We start from the raw sequence: 16,920 nt of genomic DNA, 5'->3' as shown, positions 1-16,920 counted from the left end.
CCATAAAGGCTAATGTTGGCAAGACTATCTTACAAAAATGATTTATTGAATTGTTTCAAATATATATGAGAAGTTTCAATTGATTCAATCGAGTATTTTCATAATTATGTCACTTGAAGCATGAAATTTCACAAAAATGGGCCGGGCACATGGTAAATTCTATATGTATTCGGCCGGTGCTTAAAGTGTTAAACATCAACCTTGTGTCTTCTGTCAATCTCTAACCGAGAAACTCCAACCTTCAACCAGCAAAATCCTACACGTATACACGCACCCTCACACGCACCTTCACACCCTAATACATTCTCTCTCACACACACACTCCCATTCTATATACTGACTTGTTTATATTTCAATATCAAAACCATATTGTGGGGTTCATAGTCCATGATCGCTGACACACACGTGTTAACATATTTCACCTGTAATCCAGCGACGACCGATGAAGCAAGTCATCGTTTTCTATAAGTCCAATACAACATATTATGCAACTCTAACAGTACTGCACAGAAAGACGAGAGCATCGTCCTGCAGTACATTAACATCGTCCCTACCATGGAGCCTCCGGCCTCCGTGGTGTAGTGGTCAAGACGCTTGACTCACGCACAGAAGGTTCCGGGTTCGATTCCCGGTGAGAACACAAAAATTTAAATGTGATTTTTCTCAAGCCTGGGTGCTCTGTGATGTAATTCACCACTGTAATTAGGCCTTCTGGCCTGTTGTGGTGCAAAAAAAAAAGAAAAAAAATGAAATGAAATGGAGAACTGAACAACAAAGAAACGCGACCTATAAAGAGACCACAGGGCGCAGTCGACGCCCAGTTCAGTTCAGCCAGTCCGAAGACTCAGCTCAACGCCGTCACTTAGTTCCAGCATGTAGTTCAAGTGCGGTCTCTTCAACCCATCATCGCCGCTACGCTCGCGCTACACAACCAAGTGCTGTATCTTATTCGCCATGTAATAACTACGCATTAAAAAGCAACTTCGTGTCTTCTGTTAATCTCTAACTAGGATAGGAGCTCCAACCCTCAACAACCAAAATCTTACAGTACAAACTCGATAGAATCTATTTTAAAAAGTTCTTAAAGTACCTTTTATATTAGTCCCAAATTTCTAAACCTTGTTTAAATTCAAATTACGAGCAACTTCCAACTCCTTTTCATTTTGATTCTCTGACAAAACTTCGCGTTGTTTTTGATGTAAAATTTCTCTATAAAATAAATCCGGAAAGGTATCCTAAATAAATCAAATGATAAAACGCATTTTTCTCTTTTTTTCTAGGTCTGCTCTTATTTCAAGGACCCTCTCGTGTGCATCGGCCCTGTAGCAGTCGACCAGATAAAAGTCAACGACATTCAACACACAGCCGGCGAAAAGAGGATCACTTCGTATAAAAACTCCCTGCACTAAATAATTCGCTTTAAAAACAACTCGAGAAACGAAAAATAGGCAAAAAAATTTTTTTTGCTTATTTTCGTTTCTCTGAGTAAGTACTCATCCGCCGCCATCTTGAAAAGAACATTCTGGGCTTTGACAGCTGTCACATTTTCCCGCCTAAATAATTGTACAATTTTTGAAATGTCATCTCGAATCTCAGAATGTTTTCTTCAAAACATTCGACTCCCGCAAAGTAATTTGGATAAGATGTTTGATTATTTTTCATTGAAATCTTATTTCCTCCTGAGAAGATTAAGACCGCAATAATTACCCTTCTCAAAGGTGTTTTTCGTCTTTGTTGAAATAGCTGTCAATTATTTAGGAAAGTTTTACTTAATAAAACAAAAAAAGGATAGATATTTTACTTCTTCAACAGCAAAATATTCGCAGTTTTTAAACAGCAAATTCATGTTTCTTAAATCAGTAAAATATTTAAACATTTCAAAACGGTGAGTTAAAGCTTCTAAAAACATTAAATTCAAGCTCCAAAAACAGTATTCTATCATCTAAAATTTGTCAAATAATCGTGGTTTTTAAAATACTAAATTGAAACGACTAAAACCAGTAAATTGGAGCTTTTTAAAACAGTAAAATATTCCAAGTCTTAAAGTTATTAATGTTTTTTAAATCAGTAAAATGTTAACCTTTGACGAACAATAAATTAAAAATGCTATAAACACTAAATTCACACTTCTAAAAACATTAATTTCAAGCTCCTAAAACAATATTCAAGAATCTAAAGGCAGTAAAATAATGATTATTTTTAAATACAAAATTGAAACAACCACAATCAGCACATTTAAGCTTTTTAAAACGGTATATTGTAGCTTCTTAAATCAGTAAAATATTCATGTTCTAAAAGTAAATTAATGCTTCAAATGTAAATAAAATATTCAACCCTTTAGGAACAGTAATTAAAGTTTCTAAAAACACTAAATTCACACATCTAAAAACCACTAAATTCACACTTCTAAAAACACTAAATTCAAACTTCCAAAAACTGTTGAATCAAGTTTTTAAAATTATAAATAATATTTCGCGGTCTTATTCTTTTTCGGTATCTGTGTTCCCTGTCCTGGCTAAATCAAAACAAGAAAAAAAATCTAGCGTTTTTCATAGTTTAATAAAAAGATATTTGATGTTTTAGATAGTAATTTTGTGTTAGTAAAACACAAAATATCTCAGTTTCGCAAATGTACCTAAACTTCAATTAGAAGACATTAAAAATGTCATAGTTTAAGGTTAAAAACGTAAGTTTGTAATTGATATTTATTTTGACGGTGCATGTTTGATTTTTGTATAAAATCACTCAAACATTAAAACGAAATTAATTTGCACACAAAACAATTCACAGACATGAAAAAATGTTGTTTAGACCTAATTAAAGGTGTCTGTGGTCAAAGAGTAAAGGTTAGAAGGATTTAAGACGTTTTAAAACCAAGTTGTGATCCCGTGGTAGAGTTGCAGATTCACGGATTAGAGGTCCGAGAATCGAAGTAAATTCTACCACACACGATTAATGACTCTGGAAATAATCCGAAAATTAAAAAAATCTAAAAACGCTTAACACGTTTTATAAAAAAAAGTCAACGGCTGCTTCTTAAGAAAAAAAACAGCCGAAAAATATGGCTTTGTCGAAGTTTTTTTTTTTTTAATAAATTTCTTTTGTACAACATTATAATGATACCAGCTATGTGTGTTGAATCCACCAGTTTTTCAGAACAACCTATTAGAGACGTTTAAAAGTTAAATTCACACGAATTTTCTAAGTATTCTTATTTTCAGAGATGCGGGTCAGTACTATTCAAGCTCCCGACGTCACGCCCAGGTCTATAAAGAGCCTGGCTACTGTCTGGAAGGAGAGTTTACATTTTGACAAATCTCCCCCTCCAAGCCCAGATCCGTAAAGTATCGGGCTATTGGGTAGGGGGCGAGCTCTTGAATATCCTCAGGTTTAACCAGTGGTCTGCCGAGGATGAGGCTCCTTTTGTGATGTGAAGCATCACATTCACATAGAATGTGTATGGGTGTTTCCTCGTTTTACTAAGTTACAATAGTCCTAAAATGAAATTAAGATCTTTTAAATTATAACGCCCGAATAAAACCAATTCTCCTCTGCATGTCTGAATCATGGCGCATTATCATAATAAGTATTGAAAATAGATGGTAAAGATTTTTTGCCATAATGAATGAAGAAAAAAGAGAACGCAGCAACTTCCAGTGACAATTGTCATCAAATGAAGGTGATACACGGTTAGTTGAGGCATATCTGCGGATGCTTCTTAGAGCCTTAACCACGCTTGCCTACTTTACAAGGCATCAGGTTTTAAACGTCTTGGATGTCCGCTGCTGGCCGTTAGTCAGTAGTTCATGTCAGAACTACAGGACGTGAACCAGACTTGGGCCTGGAGAATGTTGGTGGACACTACATGCTTCAAATATCGATCAGACGTGGAAAGAAAAATAATAAATTTACACGTGTTCAACCAGCTCTCCTCAAAAAGTGATGTTTTCAACATACATAATTTGTACTATTGTTTACGTAGCTGCTATCAACAATGTTTAAAAAAAATAATCACTCAAAAACTTTTAACTTATGACCACAGGCTTTTAAACTATCTCTAAGGGATCCTTAACAGATCAAATGATTTGAAAATCTTTCAAAATTCTCGCAAAGCTTTGCTGATACGTATTTAATTCAGAATCCAAATTGGAAGGTAAGATTGGGTCTGACTCTGTTTGTTTTTTTTATGTACATACAGTGAAAAATTACACAAAGTAACTAACAATTAAATCAAATTCAGCAACACGTTTTTAATCCCATAAGAGAGAAGCGTTATCGCAATTGTTACAAAAAATATATTTGTAATAGCCAAGGATTTTTAAATCAACGAGATATTATTAATATAATGCTGAAATTATTTGTGTCCATGCAATTATATATTTGCACCTTACCAAAACTCAAAACACCAAACTTCTAATTTTTGAGAGTAAGCACTTGAAGAGAATTTTAAATTGTAATTCAATTTCATTACCGTCGTTGAATTCTGAGCACCTTGAGGTTACGACAGTGAGTCTGGCTTGGACACATGATACTGATGCCACTGGAGTCTTAATTCAAGTTGCCTCTTCTTCACGTCCTGGGAAGCCATAGATGACTATCTTTTGGCTTTAATCGACGTAACTAAAGGATGCAGGATTGACGTAACAAGAGCTGAGAACGCTGATTAGCGGTAGGGTCTCCTGGAGGCGTCTGATGATGTCCACATGCTTCACTTAGAAGCGGATGTAGAAAGAAAATAAGAAATTGTATAGCTTCTATGCTCACGTACAGATGTTTACTCGTTAAATTCCAAATGCTGACTATAATATAACGTCTCCATAACACATATTCTCCTCTACGGATAGGAAATCAGTCACGCCTATTTTACAAAGTAGTAGTTCTGCAGCTGATGTCCATTGCTGACGCTTCGTGTTTGGAAAATGGCATGTGGACTTGAATTACGGGATGAATAGGAGTCGGCTGCCACAGAAAAGCCTAAAGGCAATTCGTGGACTCCATATTGTACCAGAATTTACCTTATCACTCTCAATATTTAATAACCACAACTATAATAAAGCGTTTTGGAAAAGCCATTTTTAATATACTTGAATGAAAGATGTATCAAATAATTTAAAATATGAAATTTAAAAGAAAATGATAAATTTGAAAGGAACTAAAGTACCCTATGCACCATCGGGTGCGGATAAATGTATGATTATGATGGTGTCATTGAAAATATATAATTAAAGGCGACATGAAAACTTTTTTAGAAGAAAAAATGATGAATGTGTTTGAAAATATGTATTCAATGATAAATTGAAAATATGTCATTGAAGACAAATTGAAATTATGTCACTGAAGACAATTTGAAAATATTTAATTGAGTACAAATTGAAATTATGTCATTAAATACCAATATAATATATTAAAATGTGTAATGGAAGACAAATTGAAATAATGTCATAAAGCACAGCTTGAAAATCAAAGAGAAATTGTAGTTATGTCATTGAACAAACCGAAAATATGTCATTAAAGACAAATTGAAATTATGTAATAGAAAACGAACCGAGTAATTGGAGACACATTGAAAAACGTAATTGAAGACAAATTAAAATAATGTAATTGAACACAAATTGGAAATATAATGTAGAGTTTAAGAAAAATTGAAATTTGTCATTGAAGACAAACTGAAATTATCGCTGAACACAAATTGAAAACATGTCATTGAAGACAAATTAAAAATATGTAATTGAATAAAAAGATAATTAATTTTGAACTACATAATTATATTAGGGGATATTATACCATACTTTCAACTGGTACAGCATATTCCGTTGATTTAAAAATCCTTGTTAAACATTAATTTGCATTTAAGAAATTAAAAATGTTTTTGCTATTTTAAAACATTCAATGAGTTTTTCAATGAACCTTTTAATAAATTTATGGTTGATTTAAAATACTTAAGACTTAAAAATTAACGATACATATCATTCCGGCTGATGCATACTTAGTATTTTTAAATTTACTAACTTAAAAGTGTATTTTATAAAGAAAAATACTTGTGTGGTCACTCTGAAGTTGTATACGATAGAACTTAGGATGTTTGAGATGAGAAAGTTTATAGTGAGGTTAGGTATATCAATAAATAAGCAGGCGTCGATGGCATTTCAATTTGTGGGTAATAAATTTGATTTATTCTCATAAACCTATATTATAAATGAATTTAACTCTGGTGCTTTCATTCCCCATTTCGCTGTGACTGTGGCAAATTATATGGAGGGCCTACGTCGGATATTGTCATTTTCCCCCATGACCAAATCAGAAGCAAAAACCATTTAATTCCCTTGTAAATTCAGGTACATAAATTCGTTTCAATTAGGGTATTTTATGTTAATTTAACAACATCAATTAAGGTTATTATTATCATTACTTGAAAAGTGACTTACCAGTACATTCACGGAGACTGGACCGCTGTGCACGTGCAAACCACGAGCCCACTGCGTGATATCGAATAATTGTCCAATTTCACACCACGCCCACGGCACGATAAAATACAATACGGTGGATTGATATTAATTGTTTTACAATTATTTGCTTATTTAATGCCTGGCAAACGCAATAACCAGTACACCGCGAGACCGACTAATCTCCAGTCGATTTCCTTTTGCAGGATTTTTACCGGGGAGTACTCGCTAAATTTAAATTATGTTAATAAAATTATCATTAAAATCTCTTTTGGAGGTTTTAAAAGGGTTGTGGTCCCGTGGCTAGTGTTGCGGACTCACGGATCAGAGGTCCGAGGTTCGAACTCCACACTACCCCCAACTTGATTTTCTAATAGTGAGTTATTTTATAGTTGTACAAATAAAATTTGAACATCTAGTTATACCCTAACTAATAAACAGTATACCTATATGTATAAAAATCATTTCAAAAACAAAACATTGTTATAAAATCCAGACGCTTTCCGATGACACTTTACCCATATGGAAGTTTGTTTTTAACAAAACTCATCGCCATCCCAGCACCCCTAATCTCCGCAGGTAACTCATTAAAAATCTTAAGTCATTTATGATACAGATTGTTTTGAGTTGCCTGGATTCTTGTTTTGGGGAGCCAAAAACCTTTGTTTTTTGGAAGGTAACCTGAAAAGCGTTCTGAATACACTAAGGAAAAAAATACCTATTTATCTATTGCAATTATAGTTTCAGAGTGATGAACACAAGTATTTAGATTAATTGCGTAATATAATTAAAGATACTGTATTAAATTTTGCCCCAAGTGAGGCTTTTTTCTGTAGAGCATTGTCTACATACAATTATAAATATTTTAGATATAAAATATCTTTGGAAGATAATTAAATTGATAAAGAATGAAAGGCATGTGATATATTGGTGGGTTAGACATTTGTATATATATTATGTTATGTTATTTTCTTGTATTTACAATGTTTACCTCAGTTGTAGCCTGTTTCGTATATTCGATCATGCCCAACGCGTTATTCGTTCGCGATGTTTCGGAATCCACCCGAAGTGGCTTCGTAAATCGCGGTCGTTATCCACCCCCGTAATAATCGAAACATTTCAAATGTACGTATTTTGGCATAGCCGAGATACTACAATGAAAACGAGAATGTGTATGTTGAGTGACGTTAATAGGCGGTACTCAGGGGCGATTTTATGCCGTAACGAAATTGAACAGTGCTAGTTGATAACGAGTGCCTGAGCGATACCGAAGCATCAAAGATGGATAACGATAATTATTTACGAATATGCAACCGGCTCTTCAGGGCGAGAATTCATTTACGGGGACCCGTCACAATAGATCTACATAGGTCGCAGTGACGTCAGGAGCAAAAATAGCACTGACTCCCATCTATAAAAATTTTAAAGATATATATTTTAAGTAAAACCATTAAAAAAAACATTGAAAATGTTTATCATTGTAAGTGACTTCAATTACTAAAATGTTAATGACGTTCATCGTCATTCATTTTTCCTCTCACAGCGTTGCATAGGGCACTGCATTAGAAAACCAAATGTAGCCTATTTCGATTATTTCTCACATGAAGATAAGGCGATTAGCCCTACGCTTTACGTGTCAGTCCAGAAAATAATTTAAAATTGCAGTTTAAACAACCCTAAAATCAATATTTCTCGTCCACCCTGCTAGGAATCGAACCCAGGACCTCGGGGGTGGTATACGAACGCGCTAATCAATTTATAGCGAGACGTACTAATCTTTACATAATTTGCCTACTGTCCGTATTGAACGCACAAAATATTTTATTTGACTTTTTCATACCCTTTTCTACCGTATTTTGTGTTGTTCGTACTAAAATAATACTTTGATAAATGACGGGATTAGGAGTTTCTTGAAGAGACCACATCACTAATGACGAGGTACTCCGCAGAATCGTAGAAGGGAGGCACCTAATCAAAGCTATCTCAGAGAGGCGAGCCCAGTAGATCGGCCACATTATACGCCATGAGGGTCTCCAGCATGACATAATAGAGCGAATGGCTGAGGGGACAAATTACAGAGGGAGCCCCTGACGGAAGTATTAGGAGCAAGTGTGCGGGGATTTAAACTGCGCCTCACATATCTAGTTGAAGAGGGCTGCAGAGATAAGAGACCAACGGAGGGCGAGATGCAGGACTTTGCTGCAAACCAATCCCCAGAAATGATGGGAAAAAATGACCCCCAAAAGTTGAGTCATTGTTGACATTATAACACCCAGTATTTTTTTTGCTATTTGCTCTTTTGACTGTTAAAAATGTGAGATATGGCGTCATAATTACGGCAGTGTTTTGCGATTTGTGACTCAATTGATTTCAAAGAATATGAAGTGAAGTTTGTGGCATGTCTCGGTTAAATATAATCGTATAAAAAGGTGAGTGCTCTCCCAAGAAATAAAAAAAAAGTGGTTAAACATTTATGTATACAGCGGAACTATGGAACAAATATACGCAAGCAGCGTGGAATAAATTAAGGGTCACGTATAATAATTCATACAGACAATTATTCGGACTGCCTAGGTACAGCAGTGCCTTTGAAATGTTTACAGCTGGACGAATAAACACCTTCGCTGCCCTACTTCGCCAAAGAGCCTGGAGCCTATGGGAACGCCTGAAAAGCTCAAATAACGAAATTCTCCAAGCCACTGCAGGGTGGATCCATTCACCGTTGTTCGAGCGATGGCGCGATATGCTAAGACCACCATAAGTACTGCAAATATAAAATTTTATTTTATGTTTATAAAAATAAACATAAATATGTTTATTGTTATATTTATGATTATTGTTATATTTTTATTCATGTTTATGATTATGCTTATAATTATGTTCATGTTTATATGGTAGAATTGGCTCTGCACTATATAGCCATTTTACTGGAATAAAATAAAATAAATAAATAAAATTAAAATAAATAACTCAAAACAGACTAATTTAAATAGATAACAGTGTACTTCTGGGGGTGTGGTATGTAAGAGTAACATAGAAATTATTTAACGTTCGTAACTTTAAAATTCGGTCCGACGATCAGAGAGGCATCTGCGAGTGACAGAAAAACTATGTTCAAATACCTATTCATCAAACTGCTTGTCCACCGCATATCCTCTTAACACTAATTAATAACCAAGCTAATATAAAAATCAGTTCATAAGATGCCCCAGAAGAACTACAATGATAAATATTGTATTTTCTTATTCATATTAAAGCATTGACTTTGTCGTCCATTTTAACTAACGTGAGTAGATATTAGTATATAACCACCTACCGATGTTGTAGTGCCTTCCGGTTTCGAAACGTCTCCGTTTCTTGATCAGAAATTTTACTACATCAACATGTAAGTATTAAAATCTCAGTCACCTTCATCGCCGCCAACGTAGGCTACGATTCACGAAACTATTTTAAAACATGCGCAGTTCTTTTGAATCCGCGCCTCTGAGCCGTCTGAGGATGGCGAGCACGCCCGACTCCAGGCAGGTCTTGTCGGTGGACAGTCTTTCTCCATCTAGAACAGTCGTGTGCTTCTCTCCAGGCATTCGTCAGTGGTAGTTCTGAAAATTCAGCGACCAAGTCGCTCTTGTCGGTTGACGTCCACGCGACCTTGTCACTTCGACACTTTCCAGGAAGATAGTTTTCTCTAAACCATCATGGTTATATAGGTGCGAAGGTTTTCACGGTCACTGTTATCAATATTATGTATCTTTTTTGGGTGATACCGTGTATGTTGGATTTGATCCGACGTTTCGGCTACCATTGCAGGAGCCATCTTCAGGGAAAACTGTGTGTTTTATAGAGAAATGTATGTGTTTAAGTACTAGTAATTTGTACCGTGTCACAGTCAGCAGTAGGCACATTTCTTGTTTTGTAGGAAAGAATAATTATGTTTATGTACTAGTAATTTGTACTGTGTCGCAGCCGGCAGTAGGCACATTTCTATTCGTTTTTGTCATATGTAGTGCTGGGAACCATGTTGAATTTAATTTAAGCCCGTCGTCTTTGTTTATATTATTTGGATGTCTGTGTATTTCAATTGCCTCTTTTATTATTCGTGCACTATAATTACTAGTTTTATGTAGAATTTTTGGTTCAAAGGCGAAAAAATGTCCTGTGTCTATAAAGTGTTCCGCTATTGCGGATTTGTCTGGATGTCCAAGTTTACACGCTCTTTTGTGTTCATCAATTCTCATCTTTGCTGTGCGCCCTGTTTGTCCAATATACACTTTTTCACATCCTTGGCAACTTAGTTTGTACACGGCTTCAGTTTCCAGAGGATTTTTATCTTTTGGTTTTACTAAATGGTCTTTTATTTTTCCCACAGTTTCATCATGGTTATCTCTGGAAATATGTTCAAAGAATTTCAGGATTCTTTTCTCGCACATGGATGTTCGTCTTACTTTTATATTTATTTCCTGAAGTAAAAATATGTTTGTACGCAAGGCTGTCAGCAGCATTCGCCGCCAACACATTACAATATATTTCAATGCATACATAACACAAAAAAAATAATACTAAATTTAAATGTACAAAAATGGTAAAATAAAAATACCCAGCAATTATAGAGAAAGAATGCTATACTCTCTGAACTTTTTTTCACTAATATGAAAGATGTCCATATCCGAAGAGATACGGTTGAGTCAAGACATCGCTCTTCCTACTGGCATTACCATCGGCATGTTGGTTCCGCAAGCAGAAAGATAAAACAGCTTAAGTTGCCTATGTCTAAGGTAGTCATTAGGAACATTAAGAAAAATACTCTCCGTTACACCTATGTTGATCGTAATACCACGGATCAATCGGAAAAAAATACATAAGCAAGTATGCATTCCTTCTTTTCTCCAAACTATTGTAGCCAAGCATTCCCAGTATGAAGTCAGACGGGTACAACCACGGATAATCTCCGCACTCCCTTAAGTAAAGATACCTCAGAAATTTCTTCTGAACCATCTCCAGCATAAGAGAGTACTTCAATTCGTGGGGTGCCCAGATCAGAGATCCAAGAGCAATACCTCACAACTATAGTCCTTAAAATATAGTTTGATTAGAATGATAGCTGTCAAACTAATTTCATTAGTGATGGGAAATAACTGATCACTGATATAATTGATTTCATAAGTTATTTCATGCAATCATAAAACTCTGTTTCTGAAAATTGATATAAAAAACGCAAAAACAAGCCTGTTATGGTGTGTTCAACACAATTATTCACCAAAAAATGAGACATTTATACTTTTTTCATGAACAACATCAAATGAATTATTTTTTTATTCGATCAATTTACATTGATCAATTTGTCCATCTCTAACGTTTTTGCAAAATGAAATAACATTGTAAAAACGTCGTTAGTAATAAGGTTTATTTTAGTTTTCTTTTAGTTTTAACGCTAATTTTATATATTAATTTTGATTTATGTTTCAAGCATCGTATTAAAAAAATAAATTAACACGCCAGATACAAACGATTTTCCGTGTGTCAACAAAATAACTCCTTTGACGTCACTACAAAGTCATGTCGTCACTTTTTCTGACAGCTGTCATTCTAATCATGTTACATTTTAAGGAGTATAGTAAAATGTAGTTACCAACTTGTGCCAGAAACCCGACGATACGTGATATATTTTGTCCTATGTATTGGTTAACTTGAAGATAAAAAAAAATGTGGTATCAATTAATTAAGTGCAATTTGCAACGTCGGCGTCGGCGTCGGTGTCAGCGTCGGTTATATCACCGCAACGGGCGAGTAATTGTAGTATTTATTAGTTTATTTGATTTATTTATTTAAATTTACAATACAGAACTTTTACCAATTACAAAAATATAATTTTATTAGGTAATTACAAAAACCTAAGGTCCAACATAAAGTATTTAAAAAACAATAGTAAACAAAGACGAATAAGTATGTTGTGATGAAAATACGGGCGCGTCTGTAAAGCTAGGGTTTCCTAGGACAGCGGTGCCCGTATCTTAACGGCCGTAATGAACGGTGATGCGGTGGACAGCCGTCGTAACGGTGATTAGAGAGTCGTTTCCTGGGAAAACGGTTTCATAACACCGTTAAAAAATAAAACCGCTCTCTAGTCACCGTTACGACGGCTGTATACCGCATCACCGTTTACTACGGCCGTTAAGATACGGGCACCGCTGTCCTAAGAAACCCAGCTTAAGTGGTTATTTGCTAATATTTTCGGATTATTTTAATATGAATATTTGAAATTCTATCTACAAGTATTATGGCTCGCACACTAAAGCAAACTTTCTTTATTTTCATATGTATTTTATGATATTTCACTTAAGGAAAAGAGGCCTAATTGTTGGATAATTATACTACAAGTAAATGATATAATTCGTTGTCTTGAAACTGTATTGATTAGAGCATAGTACGTAAGATTTTTGTGGTAACAGACATATCAATTTACTAAGTAAAATTAAGGATAATTATTGTAATATGTCTGTGATTTTAAAAATCCCTTTTACTAACTTCAAAAGTCCTTAAATACGAATGTTGTGTTGTTATTTCCCTTTCGAAATTTAAAGTGCTTTCATACCAAAATGGCGCACATAAATGTTTCTTATATATTAAACGTTTTAAAATGCAAGTGTGAAATTATATCGATAAGACAAAAATAAAACCATTGCAGTTAATTATTACAAGTCTTGTATGTTATTTATAAAATGCAAAATCTCAGCCAAGTTTCATAAAACTATGCACACTTTTCAATTTCTAGTGAAAGACAGATTTTATGAAATACATACATACGATTTTAAGCTTACACTTCAAATATTTATTGTAATTTTTATCTATACCGGCCTAAAATATATGGTATAAAAAAATATTTACTTATTCGATGTAAAACTTCGTAGAAATGCATTATTTTTCTTGAATATTTTACTCAAATGTTTATTCATAGTTAAAGATATTGTAACAAATCTTTATTTGGAAATAAATGGAATATATATTAACTAATGCATACATTTCTTTTATTATATTCCCGAAAATAAGAAGACAAGCACAGCAGTAGGGGAGACCGAGGAGGGTTTTAAAAGAGGAGAGTTGTAACAATGGCGATTTCAAGAAATCTATGATCGATAGAGAACTGGCAGCGTACTGCCAGGGTTTTTGGTAGTACACGAGTACTGAGAATTCTTTATAACTCGTTGGTGCGAAGTAGACTCGAGAGTGGCTCAATGATTTGGGGACCGTGTGAGTTGAAGTACTCTCTTATGGTGGAGGGGGTTCAAAAAAAAATTCTTCGGTTTCTCTACATGAGGGAGTGCGGATATTATCCATGGCTTTATCCCACTGAGTTTCTCTAGGGTGTGCTCTGTTACAGCAGTTTGAAGACCAGAAGGACGCACTTCTTTCGATTGTTTCGCGGTATTATTGACAACCCTGAAATTATGCGGAGCATTAGCTTTTATGTTCCGGATAATTATGTGCAACAAATCTTATCCTGACTCTGATCAGCCTCTCTATAATAAAAGACAAGGGATTGAGAAAGTTGACAGCTTAAAATACTTGGGAGTTTACATAACTGAGGACAGAATCGCGCACAAAGAGCTCGCAACCCGCCTAGGAATTTCTGGAGCAACTTTTAACATGATGCGTGTTGTCTGGAACTCTAGTCTATACTCGGTCAAAACGAAATGCCAATTGTTCAACTCTTGCATAATGCCAGTACTCTCGTATGAGTGCGAATCTTGGCACCTTACCAAAGCTCAAAACACCAAACTTCTGAGTTTTGAGAGAAGAAGAATGTTAGGTATAAGGTGGTTCGATTTTATAACTGACATTGAAGTTTAAGAACGGACGCAGCAGCCTCCTATAACGAGCGTCTTGAGGATGCAGTGGTGGTCCTGGCTTGGACACGTGGTATGCATGCCTCAGGAGAATCTAAACCCAAGTTGCATCTTCTTTAAACCTGCGGGCTCACGGCGTTCTGGAAGGCCGTCGATGACGATCTTTCGACTTTATTCGGCGGAATTAAGGGGCGCTGGATTGACGTGGCAAGAGGCGAAAATGCTGGCTGACGATGGGTCTCCTGGAGCCAAATGGTGACGTCCACTCACTCCACTTAGGAGCGGATGTGGAAAAGAAGAAGATTCAAGATTCGAAGCGTGATATTGTTTTTTATATCTTGCCTCTAGTTTTTAAGTTAAGAGCCATTATTTTAAACATGGCGTAATTTTTTGGGCCTGGGAGAGTTGAAACAGCTTGTTTCAACTCAAACAAATTGATGCATTGCCCCCTTTTCAGCTTTCAAAGACAACAGCTGGAGGCGCGATGTAGAAGCTTGGGTGAAGATCAATGCGACATCCCATCGATGATAGGTAGGTAATAAAGAACTCACATGAGAGGTAGTATTATACATGGTCAATATAGTACAGGCAATTGGTAAAATAAACCAAAGTAGGGAAGAAAATGCCGAACACTCCTCTAGTGGAACGGAAAGCCTGTTGACTACTGCCAACAGGCCGGCTTCTCCTGAAGAGTTTTGAGTGGTTTCCTCTCCTTATGAGCAAATGCTGAGAAGTTCCTGATTGGCACACATTAGTAAAGATAAAAGTAAACAATATTTATTTTTTTGATAAACATAATATACCAACGGTTGATTACGGCGGTTAAATTTATTTCACGTGAATTTTTTTAATTAGTAGCTCAATTACAAATAACTATCGACGTGCTTAAAAACATGCTAAGCATTTGAGCGATCACAATGAACAATAATGAAAATGCTTGAATTATCGCAATCATAAGTCAACGCGTGTGTAATCTCTAAGTCAACGCTAGTGTCGGTTTGTTTTTGTCGGTAAATTTTAAAGAAACCCTCAACATTCAATACGGAAAGTCTATTTAAAATATTTAAGGTTCATACAGTAGACACTCTTTATAAAATAAATTCTATTATACAAATTTATAAAGATGAAAAAATAAAAGAATTTGAGATGAATAAGTCACTCAGATACCAACATAATAATTATATTCCTTAATTCCACACAAGTCATGGTCGAAATAACTTTGTCTCCAAAGGTGTAAAAAATTATAATAATCTTCCCAATGAACTAAAAACTATTAAAAATAATAAATCGATAAATAAATTTAAAGTTATCTAAAGAAATTTTTTGAACACGTGTAAAAACCACATTAAATTTTAATTAGTATGAATGTATTATAGTTTTATGTTTTTTCTTTATATATCCTATGTTTTTTTTTCCAAAAATCAAATATCCCCCCACTATGCCCCACTTTCACCGCGCGCATTTGTGATGTCGCCGCGTTATGTTGCATGATGGGAAATATATTATCATAACACAAATGTAAAGTAAAAAAAAAAAGCAATCTGTTAATTTCTCTAAAATTTTATTGTGCACGCGGAAATAATGATTGACACAACAGAGTAGATAAGTAAAGGGCCATTAAATAAGAGTTATTGAATTAATGAACTTCGAACTTAAAATATAAAACAAATTTTATTTTACATAAAATGGATATTTTTATATCATGTTAAATAATATTTGATGTTTTAAAGATAATGTCGGTCAAATGTCCACGACAGAGTTGTTTAATCCGAGGTCCAATTTTTATTAGTTCTCTCATTAGATGGGCAAAGTAGGGTGAAAAATGTTACTACCCTAGCAACACTAACGCAATGTCCCTTTTGTTTTCTTCGACAATCTGACAGATGGAAAAGTAATTTATTTTTTAAATAATGTATTTGCTACATATACATTCATTTGCTAATTACGCATGAAATGTGATCCCATCCTGTTTTTTTAAGATCCTAGCAGTATTTTTACACTTTAAAAGGACACAACGCGGCATAGTTGAATTCAAATCAGGAGTTGCGTACTGAGCGACGTCTACAAAGAAACTAATGGATCAAAACGTAAAACTACGCATTTATGAGTAGTTGAGTCACCTTCTGTTTGATGTGCGTATGCGGTTTCTGGACTGTTCTTAATTCTATGCCTAAAGATTGCAGAATATTTGTATTCGTTATATCTTTAATCTTCGCAAATTTGACCACATAACTGAGTATCGCACGCAACTACACTGGCTCAGTATCAGGCATAGAAGAAACATTCACATTCTATCACTTCTTCACAATATTTTAAATAATCCCACTTCGCCTGTTTATCTGAAAGAGTTCATCCAACCTCTTTCACAACACGAACTATCTCTTCATTCTAGTAACGAGAGAACCCTTTTAATACCCTGTAATATTTATTTATGTTAATTTCATTTCTCATCTTCTACATTTCTTTTGTTTACCATAATTTAAATTATTATCTTTAGTGCAAGCAAACGAATAAGAATTCGATTTCATCTTTGTATAAGAACTTTCGTTTTTTTTTTATTTAGCCTTTACCGTTACGATGGAACTGAATTCAGAGTGCCTTACGTTGAATTAGATTGAGATCCATCTGGTGGTTTT

General features: G+C 34.8%; 1 protein-coding gene across 1 annotated transcript in view; it reads left to right on the top strand.

Moving 5' to 3' along the window:
* spab (space blanket) overlaps positions 1-2,921 on the top strand; it is an 83,267-nt gene extending 80,346 nt beyond the window's left edge. Inside the window, exon 6 of the mRNA XM_088242482.1 lies at positions 1,281-2,921. Within this exon, the coding sequence (XP_088098608.1) occupies positions 1,281-1,409 (129 nt within the window). The 3' untranslated portion in view covers positions 1,410-2,921. The remainder of the gene's footprint in view (positions 1-1,280) is intronic.
* Positions 2,922-16,920: the final 13,999 nt, after the last annotated feature.

Source organism: Micrasema longulum, unplaced genomic scaffold, assembly GCF_059751315.1.
Source record: "Micrasema longulum isolate JH-2025_06_02 unplaced genomic scaffold, ASM5975131v1 h1tg000140l, whole genome shotgun sequence".
In the NCBI taxonomy this organism is placed as follows: Eukaryota; Metazoa; Arthropoda; class Insecta; order Trichoptera; family Brachycentridae; genus Micrasema; species Micrasema longulum.
Note: the sequence above shows the minus strand (reverse complement) of the source record. Positions and strands in the feature narration are given on the sequence as shown.